This window comes from Pseudochaenichthys georgianus, chromosome 3, assembly GCF_902827115.2.
Source record: "Pseudochaenichthys georgianus chromosome 3, fPseGeo1.2, whole genome shotgun sequence".
In the NCBI taxonomy this organism is placed as follows: domain Eukaryota; kingdom Metazoa; phylum Chordata; class Actinopteri; order Perciformes; family Channichthyidae; genus Pseudochaenichthys; species Pseudochaenichthys georgianus.
The window spans coordinates 31,272,911-31,289,367 of record NC_047505.1 but is presented as its reverse complement, the minus strand read 5'-3'; the positions used below and the strand labels follow the sequence as shown (position 1 = coordinate 31,289,367).

At 41.5% G+C, this 16,457-nt stretch overlaps 1 protein-coding gene across 1 annotated transcript in view; it reads left to right on the top strand.

The window, feature by feature from the left end:
• Positions 1 to 978: 978 nt before the first annotated feature.
• Positions 979 to 16,457, top strand: part of LOC117466386 (transmembrane protein 255B-like) — a 28,567-nt gene continuing 13,088 nt past the window's right edge. Inside the window, 3 exon segments of the mRNA XM_034109595.1 lie at positions 979 to 1,039; positions 1,930 to 2,072; positions 2,470 to 2,532. Coding sequence (XP_033965486.1) covers positions 979 to 1,039; positions 1,930 to 2,072; positions 2,470 to 2,532 — 267 coding nt within the window.

The following is a 16,457-nucleotide window of genomic DNA, read 5'->3' as shown; positions in this document are numbered from 1 at the left end:
CATTAAAAATGGACATCTTTTTGTCTAAAAAGTACTGAAACTGAGGGTCTGAGACCTCTTCATCTCACCTGCAGGTGTCATGGCTTCTGAGCTGCTGAGAGGAGAGTATGATTTCTGCTCAGAATACTCTGTAGGTTACTCCACTTTGAGGGTCAATCTGTATGAGTTCATGGCTGCTAAAGGACCATTCATAGCCCGAGGAGAAAAGGTAAATATACTGACAGGTTTTTAAGATTCTCAGTAAAACATTGAAACTTGTTTTATAGCTTATAGGTGTGTCATTCAACAGATGCAAGAATTCTTATTTATTTAACTTGATTCAAGCCATTAAAGACACCAGTTTTGTAGAGGTAGAGTGGATATTTGTTATTTATATAAAATACACTGAATTAAAGGATTAGTGTTTACAAGGTTTGTATCTTCCAGTTTTTACCAATGGAGGGCGCTGTACACTCATATACCATCGACCCTGCAGCATCATGACCAGTCACCTGCAGCCTGTAGACATTAAACACACCAGAAACTCACTTTAACCACTCTTTTTATTGTTATAATATACAGTATAAATAGTATAGTACAGCCACATTCACTGGATCCTGTATTAAAGCTGCATTATACTTATGTAAGACAGATAATTTAATAATGTATCAATAAGGTAAATACAGGAAGCTGATTGGTCCCTCTCTCTCTCCCCCTCTCTCCCTCTTGCTCCCCCCTCTCTCTCTGTCTCTCTCTCATGCATCAGGAAAAGTTGAACTCGCCTGCGCTCAGAGTCAGCTGTAAACATGTATATGAAGTTGTACCTGTTTATCATACAGATGTTTAAATTGTAAGAACAATATACTTTTGTTGCAGGGTGAGGAATCTGTTTTGATTCAACAAAGACCCAACCTTGAGAAAAACACTCAGAGGGTCTCCTCAGCTGTCTCTTCGGCTTTTTATTCATTTTTCCGGACACTTCATCAGGATTAAGTCAAAATGCAGCAACCTGAACCCCGGCAGACAGCTCAGCAGACAACAGAAATACTGGATCCAGCAGGTACAAACATGTCGGGTTTAATCTTCTAACCTGAACCTCAGTTACAGTTTCATCTTGTGTCAACACTATTTATGTTCTGTTATACAATGCGTATGTTTGTTATATGTCTAGAAAACAATGAAACAGGCCTTGAATACATTTAATTGACTCATTAGTTGTGTTCATTTATTTGACAATCATTGTTGCTTCTTTCTTTTTACAATCTATTTTTAATATAGTAAATGGTGCAGTATTAATGCTTTTCTGTAGTAAACAGTTTCTCAAATTGTTTCCATGTTGACAGAATACAACATTATGATGCTCTGACATGCTATATTTCACATTATATAACAATAATAAACTCTGAAAGGAACCATTCTGCATAATCTTTACTTTTACCTTTAATAGTTTAAGTATATACTTAGCTAATAATGGCCTACTTTTGTACCATTTTGAATTCAGGACTTTTACCTTTAATAGAGTACAGATGGAGAAAATGGAATAACCCATGTTGTTGTTTTTTGTTAAGTATTTCTACCACTGATTACCACATAGTTCCTGCACATATAATAGATTATTGGTGGGTTAAAAAAAAACCTTAATTATAAAAAACAATAATAAGAACATTAAATATTGACCACAATAGCATATAAAACAGTTTCAACACAGCCAGCTACGAGTACTTTTACTTCTGACCTATGAGTATAAGAAATGACTTAAATAAGATTTTGAACAAAGACCTGAAAAAGATCACTAACAGAAGAGTATAGAGAAATAATTTCAATATGTGCATGTTGTCTTGGGCAAAAGGAGGTTTGCATATTTTGATCAGAATTAGGTTGAGAAAGGCATGTAATTTAGAGAGCTCATCTGTATAAGAGTAAATATGTCCTCCTGTGGTCCATCCCCAGTCCACTACCTGCGTCGGAGGAAGACGGCGCTCTGGGTGACGGTGTCTCTGCTGGCTCTGGCTCTGGTGGTGCTGACAGTGGGTCTGGTCTCTGCCACGCGCACCGACAACGTGCCTGTGGCTGGATATTACTCCGGCATCACGGTGAGTCTCTTCAACTTCACAACCTCTAATTCATCCTGACACTGACAATGCATTTATGTCTGAAAACCTAATAAAAACAGCATGATTTGGAGACGATGTGCTGTCCTTTCTGTAAATATTGTTTATTGTTTTTCAAATGACAAGAACAAACCTTGCTGCCCCTCCCCTACTTTCCTAGACCCTTCCTTATAAAAACAATAACAAAACATTACAATCATAACAACAAAAATGAATGGGTGACATCAACCTAAACACACACACAAACTAAATGCTATTCATGTCTCAAGTGTGATATTTCTAAATGAACAGATAATGTCATTTTAAGATTGTTGCTTTATGTTAGGGGCTGTGTTGTCTTTTTAATCATGTACATGTCCCTCTCTCTTTGTGTCTCCAGCTGAGTTTTGGAGCGTTTTTGGGCATTGTTGGCATTCACCTGGTTGAAAACCGACGACCTATGGTGAGTCTGTTCCTCTGTCTGTAATATCGCTTTTGCAACAAATTTAAAATTAAACTAGGATAACAGTCATTGCATCTATTTGACACAATTATGGTCTTAGAACCGTTAACTTCATGCAATGTGTATTTCAGACTTCAGAAAAGGCCTAATTGTTCCATACACGGTTAGTAATAAATGTATTAGCAACTCTTGGAACATTTCTATTTCCTTTAAAGACAGCTGGCAGCTTCGAAAGAAAAGCATGGATGACAGAAGAGGTTAACATTTGTTATGATTATTTGTTTCATGATATTCATCTTCTAAAAATTAGGCGTTGTTCCTGGAAGACAGGACATATATACACAATAAATTATGGATAATGTTACAGACTTTGTGAATTCACTAAATTGTTTTACGGGAAATTGCTCTATTATGAGCAAGAAGCAAATGCGATTACTCGATGGCGGCAGTAATGTGTTCTTGCTCCTTGTGCCCGGGTCAGAGGATGTGACTGGATTTGTGGACGGGGGAAGTGGATGTGATTGGCTCTGGGCTTCTATGACAAGAGGGAAAATTGTATTAGTATTGGTCGGTCCTGACAGGGCTGCTTTATTTCAGGGACACAGAGTACAGACACACACTGTATAGGTTAAACAACGACCAAAGGTGATTGACTTTTTCAAAATCTTACATTTTCCAACTTGTGCTAAACAAACAAAACACAGTTTGAGAGTTCAGACTCTACCTAAATAACTAAAACCGAATAAAAAAACAAAAACAAATCTGCATAAACAGATTTCCAACTGGCAATAATCAAGAGGTCGACAAATGAAAATGCGTCTTAAGAGCCAGCGGCAACCAGTATCTGGAACTGTTCCTCTGTCATTAAAGTATAGTCAGTATCACATTCGCAGGACATGAAACCCAGCATCAAGGGCTGAAGTGGACACCAGTGACACAGAAACTTTAGCAGATTGCCAGTTTACCAACTCTGAATTATTATGTGGTACACATCTTATGTTAAAACGTTTCCAAGTTGATGAAATTAGTTGAGACTACAGTGCAATATGGGAGTTTCTTGATGATTCATGTCTCATTTGATCCTCTGTAGAATAATTCATTTTTCAATAACAATTAGCATTCATTATATACTACACATTACTTTAAATGTTTGTTAAGAAATAAGGGAGGGAAAAATAAAAATAAACCAAAGATTCATTTAAAGTTCCAGGAAATAATGTAGTTTTTACTAGGATTTTAGAATACTTTAAGAGGAGCTTTGATGGAAATGTATCAGGTAAATGAATCTTCTAATGAGAATGTGTAAGGTTTACTTAGTCCCGCCCTAAAAGGTGCAACAAAGCTAACACGAGACTCAGGAAGATGTCTGTCAATGAGTCATTACAAGTCCCCACTGTCCTAAAAAGAGGTCTATTCAACCGGATGAACTCATAACCCCCCTCACAACGGTTGTAGTTTTTTTTCCATTTCCCCCCCAGTATATCTTACTAAATATTGTTTCAACATGAACATGACTTTGAGGATGGGGATTGATTCTTCACTATTTCGTTGACCTTAAAGTATTCCAAGTGAAAGATAACATCAGCGGCTCTATTCTGCTCCAATAGTTTTTATCTAGTTTACACCTTAGACTACACTAACAGTAGGACTAGTAACTCTAACCAAATTTGTAACCTAGGATAGTTCACCAAACACAATTTCTTTGGATTTGTGCTTTCCATAAAAGCTTGAATACACAGAATACAAAGCATTAGGCATTCATCTTAATTTCATACAAGGAGTGAAGCAGGTAGGACCCAAACGCAGATAACACTTGATAATACCTTTATTTCAAGGGCTCTTATCTAACATCTCACATGGACCAACAAAACACTCCACGGTGAACTAGGTCGCAAACAAAAGACGAACCAACACTGAACACAGGAAGAGACAAGACTAAATACAGGGAGGGGAAACAGCCGGGCAGGGGAGGAGACACACAAGGGCCACAGGTGAACACAATCAGACAACTAGACACACCAGGGAAACCAACGACAGCAGGAAAAACACAGGGAAAAGGACCAGACAAAATACCAGAAGAAAAACGTGACAAGGAGAACAGCAAAACACCCAGGGAACCGGGCACTAGGGCGAAGGCAGCGGCAGGAAGAGTCAGGGAGCCGGGTCCAAGGGTGAGGACCGCGGCCGGGAAAGTCAGGGGGCCGGGCTCGAGGGCGAAGACCGGACAGCAGTCGGTGTCGACCGGACAGGATCCGGAGCCGGTGGGACAGGTGTCGGCAAGATCCCCCACGGAAGAGGACACAGGGCCGGCAGGACCCCCGGCAGGAGAGCAGTCGGCGGAACCTCCAACGGCACAGGACATAGGGTTGGCAGGACCCCCGGCAGAAAAGTAGTCTGCGGGACCTCCAACGGCACAGGACACAGGGTTGGCAGGATCCCCGGCAGAAGAGTAGTCAGCGGAACCTCCAACGGCACAGGACACAGGGTTGGCAGGACCCCCGGCAGAAGAGTAGTCAGCGGAACCTCCAACGGCACAGGACACAGGGTTGGCAGGACCCCCGGCAGAAGAGTAGTCTGCGGGACCTCCAACGGCACAGGACACAGGGTTGGCAGGATCCCCGGCAGAAGAGTAGTCAGCGGAACCTCCAACGGCACATATGTGTACACATATAAATCATTAGTCAAAACAGGGCTACATTTGATTTAATTAAAAGGTATAATATGTGGTAAACTGAAGAGCCCTTTGGGAGCCGAAAGAGCCGGCTCTTCTTGGTGAGCCAAATGATCCGGCTCAGCAAGAAGAGCCGGAATTCCCATCACTAGAACAATGACTTCTTCTGCTAGGATTTATAAAGGCCCTGACACACCAAGCAGTCACCAGAGGACTAGCCGACGCTGAAGTCGGCTGTTGCCTGGCCGTGTTCTCCTGCGTTTTGGCCATGTGTCGCACGGGAACACACCGCACCGACTTCAGTGCATGAGTGGCAATAACTCTCCTTACCAGCAGGCGGCGGTAGTGTGTATTCGTCATTCAAAAGGGGCAACAACCGGAAGACAGAGAAGAAGAAGAGTATCTTTTCTCCGTAATATCATACAGAGCTGGCCTCTCCTGGATCAAGGTGATGAGCAGGTCTTCGTTTGCATCATTCCAGATCGCCATGATGAGATGAAGATGAATAGCAGTCTGTGTGTGCCTTCTTAAATCGTTTGTTTACGTCCCTCACTTCCGCTTCGCTTCTCATGCACTGATTTGCTAGCTGAACAGCCAATCAGAGTGATTATTTGGTCCGACTGCCAGACCCGATGCATGGCCGATTCAACATGTTGAATCGGCCATGCATCGGGTCTGGCAGTCCAAATAAGGCGTGTCACGGTCGACGGTGCGGGACACACCAACCTGACTACGGCGCCGCGAATGCCCGACAGCCTCTGACGGCCTCTGACTCCCAAAATCGGGTTGGTGTGTCAGGGCCTTAAAAGCAGCTGGAATCCCTTAAGTTGCTATTGGATAAAAAAAGTTAGGAAACGCCCCTATAGGAAACGCCCCTATAGGAAACGCCTCCTTGCTGCGGTCTGCAGCCAGACCCATCTCGTACTGACAGCGCAGCGTCATACTTCATTAATGAAAAGTAAACTAATATTAGACAAATATGAACTTTAAAGTTCATATTTGTCTAATATTAGTCATCCATGACTTAAACATAATAATCCAGGATACAAGCCACCTGCAAGGTGAATACAGAACTGGTTAAAAAATAAATAAACTACCGAGTGTTTGAAAGTGTAACAGTTTTATGATATCACTGCCCCGTCTAAGACACGAGTGGATCTGACTTTAATTACATTTGAGTTGAGTGTTTCGTCAACCTAATGTGTTGCTTAAAATAATACTTCTGCATACAGTATGTGACACTGTGAGTGTTGCACGGCCAGATACGGCCCAGCTGACTCAGATAAGGAGATAATATAGGCTATGATATTATATGATCGATGATCTGATTGAATGTGATATGAATGATAAGTGCGACACGTCGGCGTCTTCTCTGCATACGGCAGTTTAAACTGTATTTCATTTATCCTGTAATATGACTTGATAGATTTAAACTCCGCACACTGAGCTCTGATTTTTCAGCAGGCGGTGCTTTCACTGAGTTTCTCTTTTCTATACACGCCGGAGGCGGGCAGTGTCAGGTAAAAAAAAGTGATTTAGCCTTCCCAAACCTGAGCCTCACGCGCCGCCTATGGTTGTTAATGTGTTTTGGATGCATTGTTCTATTATTTGTTCAGGCTGTTACATAGGCTACAATTAGCCTCTGTTGCTACCTGCTGGTGAGTAAATATTAAAATCAGTTAAAATTGACAACCGGTCCGCGATTTTTTTTTAATGTAGCCTATCTGCCGGTCCTTGGCACAATAAAGGTTGGGAACCCCTAATCTATCACATTCGCTAACCTGTTTGTCTTTAAATTCTTTAAACAGCTCTGGATGCCGGTCGGCGGGTGCTTAGCCAAGTCTGATGTGTTGGCTCCAGTGGTGTAGTGGGGATTTTTTTACTGGGGGGACGCTATTTTAAATTAGGTAATCCCAAACAATGCCAAACAAGTGCGCACACGCGCAGTGCACTCACAAAACGGGCAGACAGGTCCACAGAAACTACCGGTATGCTTAGTCCTACTTTACTTACTGTACTGCAAAAAGCAGACGGCGCTGTGCTCAACAGACACACACAGACTCAAAACCATGGACACACTGGCACATACGTTACATAAACAATGTATAGGCTTAAATTGCATAAACTACAGTATTGCAACTAAGCAGACAGCGCTGCTTTTCTCTCTCTCTATCTCCACTTTCAAAATCTATTTAAAACTCATAACAAACAAACAAAATTCCCAAAGTTGTCCTGAAATTAACTTATTAAATAAACAAAACGAAAAATATATATAGCCTACTAATGCAAACATTGAATCTGGACTGGAAATTATTCTGATTAGGCCTAGCCTACATTACAAATAAGCAGACAGCGCTGCTTTTTTTTCCCCCACACACACACACACACACACACACACACACACACACACACACACACACACACACACACACACACACACACACACACACACACACACACACACACACACACACACACACACACACACACACACACACACACACACACACACACACACACACACACACACACACACACACACACACACACACACACACACACACACACACACACACACACACACACACACACACACACACACACACACACACACACACACACACACACACACACACACACACACACACACACACACACACACCTTGCGTTTTGAAGACTGATACATCAGATATGGATGAACAAACTTTGCAGCCCAGTTTCCCAGCTTTGCAGTCTATCCACGGGTATGTCTCTTGTTTCCTCCGCCACATCTCCTCCGTCCATACCTCTGGGAAAGGTGAGCTTGAGCTAGCCAGGGGAACGTTGCTAGCGCAGCTAACGTGCACGTTAGCTAGCATTATCCACGTCTTTAGGCGGCTCTTCTGATGATGTACTGTAGTCAGGGGCGCCGCCAGGGATTTTGGGCCCCCTGAAAATATATCACATTGGGCCCCACCACCAGGCACAGACCACTTTGTTTATAAATTACCTCGAGGGCCGTACCAAATGGTCTAGCGGTCCCTATACGGCCCGGGGGCCGGAGGTTCCCCACCCCTGCTTTAATATAATAACATTATTATTAATATCATAACCAAAATGTCTGTGATTAACATTTTGTTTACAGACGATCACTCAATGCTTCAAACTGTCCATCATCCTAAATAGACTAAAAGCAGTTTTTTGTTTTATAGATCATTGGCTATGTGGGAAAATACTGTGTTTGAAATGTATAATTTAAATTAGATGTTAGCTTTTTGTTATATATATATTGTATTCCAGTCTCCCTTCAGATATGTTAAGTGGCATGTCATTCAACACAATGCTGCTCACCTCCTTCAGTTGGGAGAAAAGCTGGTTCAGCCTTATGGGGGGACAGGGCTGCTGAGCCTAAAGATGGATCTGTTGGTCCTGGCACCAGGGGGAGGGACAACTGATTTAGTATGAATAGGCGCTAAAAATGTGCCTGCATTTATTAAAGGTAGGTAGGTAAGAATGAAGAAACCAGCTCAAGTGCGCTAGAATTTGAAAGTACACAACCGAATAAAATCTGCCCCTTCCTTCAGAGTTCCTTACAGAGCCCCTCCTCCAACACACACGAACGCGCACATGACCAATGAGGGCACGAGATAAGCTTGTGCACAGATGGAAGGCTGACAGGCAGGTAGGCCATCCAGTTATTTAGCCCGGCCAGCTCAGATGATTGGTCGTGCTTTTTACAGCGCCACGGCTTCCACAGATGACATTTTTGTATGAATTGATTGTCAAAGCATTTAATATATTCATTGCTATCGGGACGTTAAGAGCATTCCATGGAATATAACAAAAAGTGTTTCTGAAGTGAATTACCTACCATACCTTTAAATATCAGCTAAAAGAGCAGTGAAATGAAAGACCTCTGCATTTTCTGTAAAGATATTAACAGTACTTAATGTCAGCTTAGTAAACAAAAAAACATTAGCTAACAGAATAATTTCCACCACTCATGGACCACACCCACCTTTTCTTGTGGAAAAACTGGGTGACATTCTGTCGCCCTTTAGTCCCTCTTTTTTGTCGTTCTCTTCTTTTCTTAGAGCCTGACTTTGTTGGTCGTTGAAACATGGTAGGCTACAACACACATATGTAGGCTAAGTACTAGCATCCCTCCTCACATGCTTTCACTCTCTGCAAGTGCCGGTTCCGCACCGCGTTTGGAGGCAGGACCAAACCATTACATGTAAATAGAAGGGGGTGTACAGAGGCTTTGGGTAATTAACTTTTGGAAGAAAATAAGTTAAATGAATCGTAAGTTTAGTGAGTAATTTATCAATATAACGTTTTATTAATGTTAATTATTGAGGATTGATGAAAGGTTACTTAATTTTTTTTTCTTAATGTTCTGAACATTTTGGGGCCCCTGTCAGTCATGGGCCCTTAGAATCGTCCTAACTTTTCACCCCCTTACGGCGCCCCTGACTGTAGTACTAGTAGCAGCTTCACTTGTAGCTTCGGTGCTGCTAGACTCTTTCTTCTTGTGAATTATATTCTTTTTAGAAAAGAAGTCAAGTAAAAAATGTTTGCCTGCCATTATAGAGCTTTTTCGTTAGCGTTCTTGAGGGAAAGAGCTGCCGCAAAATCGGCGGGCGGTAAACTGGCCGTGGGTGTGTCACTGACACACTAATCATAATTCTTTAAGGAAATCGTTTTTATTTTTTATTATAATTACTGTGAAATGTATTATGTTTTTGTCATTATTACAAAAAATACACACTTGCAACTGATAAGACTGGCAATGATTTTATATTTATTAGACTATTACAAAAAAGATCATGCTCCAAATAAGTGGGGGTACGGCGTACCCCCGCGTCCAACGCCCACTACATCACTGGTTGGCTCCCTTGGTTTGCAGGGATCTAAAACATTTCTCACAGACAGGCCTCTTGGTGTCCGTAGGCTTGCCCTCACTGTCAGAGATATAGCTCAAATACTTCCAAATTTCGCTTCTGGCGTCTTTTTTGTCAACAAGCCGAGGCGCAGCGGCAGTTGCACTCCCACTTGCAGCCATGCTTCTCGTTTTCTCACATGCTAGGGCGTGGCCGAGTGCACGAGAGAGGGGAGGAACTTAGAACGTGCTTGAGAGGGGCGGGACTGCAGGCACGGCTGCAGTGCAGGGAGTGGAAGCAGAGCGCTGAACACACACGGGTCTTATTAAAACGGCGCTTTCTCACCGGACTACTTTTCCCCGTCATTCTTAAAGTACCGATACTAATGAAACGGAGGAATCGTACCGTTTTTAACGGCAAGGTATCGCGGTACCTATCAAGTATCGGTACACCGTGCAAAAGGTCTAGGTCACAAACAAAAGACGAACCAACACTGAACACAGGAATAGACAAGACTAAATACAGGGAGGGGTAATCACAAGACGAGAAACAGCCGGGCAGGAGAGGAGACACACAAGGGCCACAGGTGAACACAATCAGACAACTAGACACACCAGGGAAACTAACGGAAAAACACAGGGAAAAGGACCAGACAATATACCAGGAGAAAAACGTGACAAGGAGAACAGCAAAACACTCAAACCTAGACATAAAAAACGTGACATGACATGATATCATGACATAATTCTTCTGTGTCTGCGCTGGTAAGCGAAGATGAAATAAGAACATTTTACCTCATCAATCTTATAGTTTTAACTTCAGCCTAGATTCTTGTTTGAAAAATTAACAAGACAGCCACATTCTATATTTTAGCCAGTGTTATCTGAATTAAGAATTACATAACTATCTACATTGAGTAAATTAATCGAGCAACAGTTTTCATCACTTTCTAAAAATGCGTAGTGGCCTATGTCTACCTACGTTAGGATTTAATAATAAGTAACTATGTCAATCTGTTGCTGTTATTATTGGAGAGGAGAATGGAAATGTAGCATCAGTAAGGGGGACTAAGCTGGGCAATTGGAATATATGAAGTCTAGAAATATTAAACATTAGATCCTATATATTTTTGTATCAGTTTATGTTATTACTAAAGACTGATGAAACCTTGAACATCAGAAACAATTATTGAGCACGTCACTTCTGGGCACTGCTCAATGTATTAAATCAAAACAAAATGAAAGTAATCTGAACCTTCTTCTCAATAATTTCCTTACAGACATTTTTGAGCCATTTTAGAGACACTTTTCATGCTTATAACCACACAGAGAAAGAAAAATATCGTCTTGGCAGGATAGAGGTGTAAACCCATCACCATGACTGGTATATCAGCGTGAGTTGTGAATTTTTCATGTGGCGTGCAGGGTGTCCTTGTCTTACGTTACGCTACAGTGTACTGAATCTACTCCTGATCAGATACACTCCTTATAGCTGTTTAGTGGAGAGGCAGAGTCTAGTTCAAAATAAAGCATCATAATGACAGGTTATGTTGTTATGTTTAGGAATATGTTCTGCAGGCTCTCACTCCTTCATGCTGTTGTTCAGTTCTTGCATTGTGAGCTGTAAATGTGAGAGGGGAAGACATTTACTACCAGCTGTCTCTGTCTGCCCCTCTGGCATAGCTCCCAGGTCTGTGCTTTAAACTTTAATGGTGAGATCGTTGCCACGCCAGCCCCGGTCTACGGTGTCTCTTATGAGGCGCATGTGGCACAATGTCCCTCTCACACAGGTGTCTTCTTCCCATCCTCTGTCCGAGGCTCAGCGCTGAAACACGAGCGCCGGCTGGCAGAGCGAGGCTGCTCATTAAAGAAGAACCAACCACACCGACATTAATGCCCCGACATCTGAGAGCTCTTCTTTTACTTCCTGCATCTCACAGGCCTTCTCTCCCCTGATGTCACAAAGCGGCAGATGGAGGGCTTGATGTTGTTTAAACTGTAAACACTCAGAGGAGTGACAACTTGAAATACTGCAGCCAGAGATTACAAGAATGAACAACTTTAAATCTCTGCCTTCTGTGGGAGTGGACTACAATAGCTTAAAATGTATTTGTTAAGCACCTTTGATACAGTCTAAAGGATAAACTAGTGCACAGCAAAACTAAATAACAATTAAAATATATATTAAAATGATAATAAAACAAAGAAAAACCTACAAAATAGTACTATCGTCAAATATCTACGAAACGCCTGTGCCATTTCTTTTTTAATGGATCTGTTTTTTTTTTAGGATAAATGCTTGTTAGTGGTTTAAGTTACCTTGAAATAATTCGCATACACAGACCAAATGTGTGGTTTGTGGTCAAAACCAAGCTAAAGATGCAGTTATGGGGTAATAAAATATGGTAGACAGTGAGAAAATAAAAAATAAAGACATTATCACCTGTATTGTTCCACAAATTAATATTTAACCATAGTCTAGTTGGGATTCTTTGCTTAGTGGGAAACTTTGTCTCTTTAGATTTTAATGTAATGTGACATTGTGCTCTAATCACAAATAATCCAAAAGACCCGTCCTCTTGATGAAGGTGAGGTGTGGTGCAGGTTAAACATGTGCTCCACTGACATGTGTTATTTTGTCTAGTGTTGTCCTCCAACATGTTTAAAAGGATTTTAGAGATCCTGTCTGTAAACTCTCCTCCTTTCTGCTGCTCCTAAAACACTGAGAGATGCATTTATGACCAAATGCTCCATGTAGCTCGCGTTCTGCCGTCCTCTTGGTCACCTTCAGGGAGCAGAACGGTGAACCTTTGAAGAGCCGTATTTTACCCAACTAGTTTCTTATTACCGTTGTGTCCAGCTGAGGTGTGATTGGTCACTGGACCACTGAACAGGGAAGAAGACCTTGCAGCGGTCAGCGACTTTAGTTACATTACCTGATAGATATCTTAACTGAAGCCATAAAACTCCTCTCGCCTCTTCATCACTGATGGGTCTCCTCTATAACTAAAACGTCTTTGTCTTCTATTGATATTTCCCTCTGTTTTTCTGTTCTTAAAGTGGTTACACTGTAAATTTTTATAACAACGCTTCAATTAAATCACCTGAATCTGCATCTTAACATTTAAGAAGATTATTAACAGATCTCAGCTCATTATTTCTCTGTCTGTCCCACAATGTTACTGTTTTGGTTCACTCTCACGGCTCTTAGCTTTGTTTTCAGCATTGGTGATAAACAAATGACAAAACTGTTCTGAAATCCACTATTACTTCTCTGCAGCAAGCAGCAGACAGACACAGTGAACATAGTGGAACATTTAGTAACTAAAGAGTGAGACATTTCCATTGGGAGTTAACAAGGACCAAAACACGGAGTTAAAAAAATAGTTGGACTGACGTTCATCAGGTGGACACACACACACATCTAATGAATTGCTAATGTTGCTTTATTACTTCTGAATTTGTAAAAAAGCAACTGTTTGCTAACAATGTTGCAATATTTACTTAAAATGTGTATTCATATATTAGTGTTAAAATAACACTGTATTCATCCAGAGGGAAGTTGCAGAAGTTGCAATAAAGAACGCAAATCCAAAATATGCACAATGCTAAAATCAGGTTAAACGTGTTTCTGCTGCTCCTACATGAACTTCAGTTCCAACACTGTAAAGTAAAAAATATTCATGACGAGTAAAAGTACCATTGAACATTCTACTGATCTAAAATCACAGAAATTATTACAGCAAAATACTAAGTATCACAAAGTAGCAGTAGCACTAAATGATCAAATGATACCTCCCAGCTGAGCCAATGTTTCAGTACTTGAGTAAATGTACTTCACATGACCACTTCCTTCTGAATATTTCCTCACTTAAAGACTCCTGAGAGAGACAACCCTCTACAGTGTGGCTGTGAGTGTTAATCTTTCACAGCTTCTGATTATTCTCCCTGCCTCAGTTGTGTCAGGGGAGATTCAGGTTTGGACGGCAGAGTGTGTGTCGAGGTGTTTTATGGGCTGGCAGCTGGTGCTAAGGTAATGTGAAGTAATGCAGTTGTCAGGCTCTATTGTCTCTGCTGCTGGCCTCATCTCCTGCTCGCAGCCCATAAAAGCAGAGTCATTTAAACCGCTAATGAAGTGGAGAGTCTGGGCTAGAGGCAGATAAAACCCACCCTGAGAAAAGCTTATTTCCTCAACCCAGCTCTTATTTCACTCTGTTCAGGGTAATTCATTTTTAATATTACCTTTTTCCAAATCCGTTCCACGCCTTCTACAGTGAGCGTTTACACTTGAGACGATTAAGAGCATGTTGGAGAATTCAGGTTAATCATCTGATTCTCACAAATTATCATTTCATATTAAAGAAAATCATCAGCTGTTTAATGGTTCAAATTAATCCCACTGGTAAATGTCTTCTGGATGAAAAGGATTTGTATTTAATCTTTCAGAATAACTGAAGATTTTAAATGGTATCACAATTCGAGTAATGCCCACAGACATATCATTGTAGGATTGTTAGATATACTGTACATTATAAAACAAACTAAACTCATTTTGGGAAGAAAGTGCTGTATCTCGTCTCTCTCTTTAGTGTGTATAATCTCCTGCCTGAGTACAGCAGGCTTCGTCCTGCAGGAGCGATTGAACAGACATCAGACAATGCTCAGTGATAAAGTTCATGATCAGGCATCTGTGATCAGCCAGCTGTGTGTGTGTACGTGTGTACGTGTGTGTACTAAATTAAAACTGCTCTTTCTTACAGTAATAGCTACATGGAATCACAGGTGTGTCTCACAGATTTGAGGCTGTTCAGATTGTTGGGCCTAATTTACAGGTGTGTGTGTGTGTGTGTGTGTGTGTGTGTGTGTGTGTGTGTGTGTGTGTGTGTGTGTGTGTGTGTGTGTGTGTGTGTGTGTGTGTGTGTGTGTGTGTGTGTGTGTGTGTGTGTGTGTGTGTGTGTGTGTGTGTGTGTGTGTGTGTGTGTGTGTGTGTGTGTATCAGATTGGGAGAATGAAATTGACCTTGCTGGTACAAAAGGCCGTCTCTCTGTCCTGTATGTCGCCTCTGTGCTCATAAATTACCCACAAAGCACCTCTACTTTGGCAGAGCAAGAAGCCGTACATTTCTTTTATCGTCCGAAAGCCCAGCCGCTGCAGACGACCAATCAGGACACACATGCAGAAAGCTTACATAAATGTGTGTGTGTGTGTGTGTGTGTGTGTGTGTGTGTGTGTGTGTGTGTGTGTGTGTGTGTGTGTGTGTGTGTGTGTGTGTGTACTTTTATAAAATAACATTTATATGTATTAATAAATCAGATTTCATAAGGAAAGAACACTCAAGAAAATGAAAATAAACTATGATAAGAAAAAGTTATACATGCAGCAATTACTTTTGAGGATTATTTATATATGTTTTTATTATTCACTCTATTTTCACCCCTGATCTCTGTGAACTCTACATTTACGGTTATTGTTGAAGAGTAAAGTACATAGACATTTTTATAAATGATAGAGGTTTGTTGTTTGCAACTTGATTCCCATCTTATTTTCATATTTACCTATTGATAATGTTTGCTCACTATGAATGCTCATTCTTTTATTTTGAAATCTGTAAATGTTTCTTTCAATTCCATATTGTTGTATATTCAACACAACCAACATGTACTGTACTGACTCTGATGAAACTGTCACAAGTTAGACACTTCTATTATTGTTTGTTTGGTGGCTCATCTAAACTCTCCTGTCATTTCAGATCCCGCCTTCCTCCAGGCCCTTGTAATCAGCTCACTTCCCTCACCTGGTCTCCCCAGCCCTTCCCCTCACCTGTTACTCATTCCCTCATCACTCCACAGTATTTATACCACCTCACTATCATTGGTCCTTTGCCAGATTGTCTTGTCGTTTCCGCCAAGCTCTCCAGTGAGTGTTGTTCTCTAGCCTAGATTTTTGTCCTGCCCGGTTTTTGATCCCTGCCTGCCTGTTTACGGATCTCGAGTTCCTGCCTGCTCCCTGTCTGGTTTTGGTTGCCTGTCTGACGGATTTCCTGGTTTTGACCCTGCCTGTCCCTGAGCTGAATAAACTGAACATTGCAATACACTGGTTGTATCTGAGTCGTGCTATTGGGTTCTGATCTGTACCTGTGATCGTGACAGTACAATCTGGCCAACATGAACCCAGCCGACTCAGCGACAGAACCACCGACGCAAGATATCATGTTACAACGCCACGAGCAGCAGCTTACCTTCATGGCTGAAGCGATGCAGGAGATGGCCGCTCGTCACAAACGGACCTTTGTGAATCTCCGTGATCATCTTCAGAACCTTCCTCCTACGGTCCAAAGTCCGGAACTAACTCCAGCTTCCGCTGTTCGAATCCAGAATTCTCCGGCATCGGATG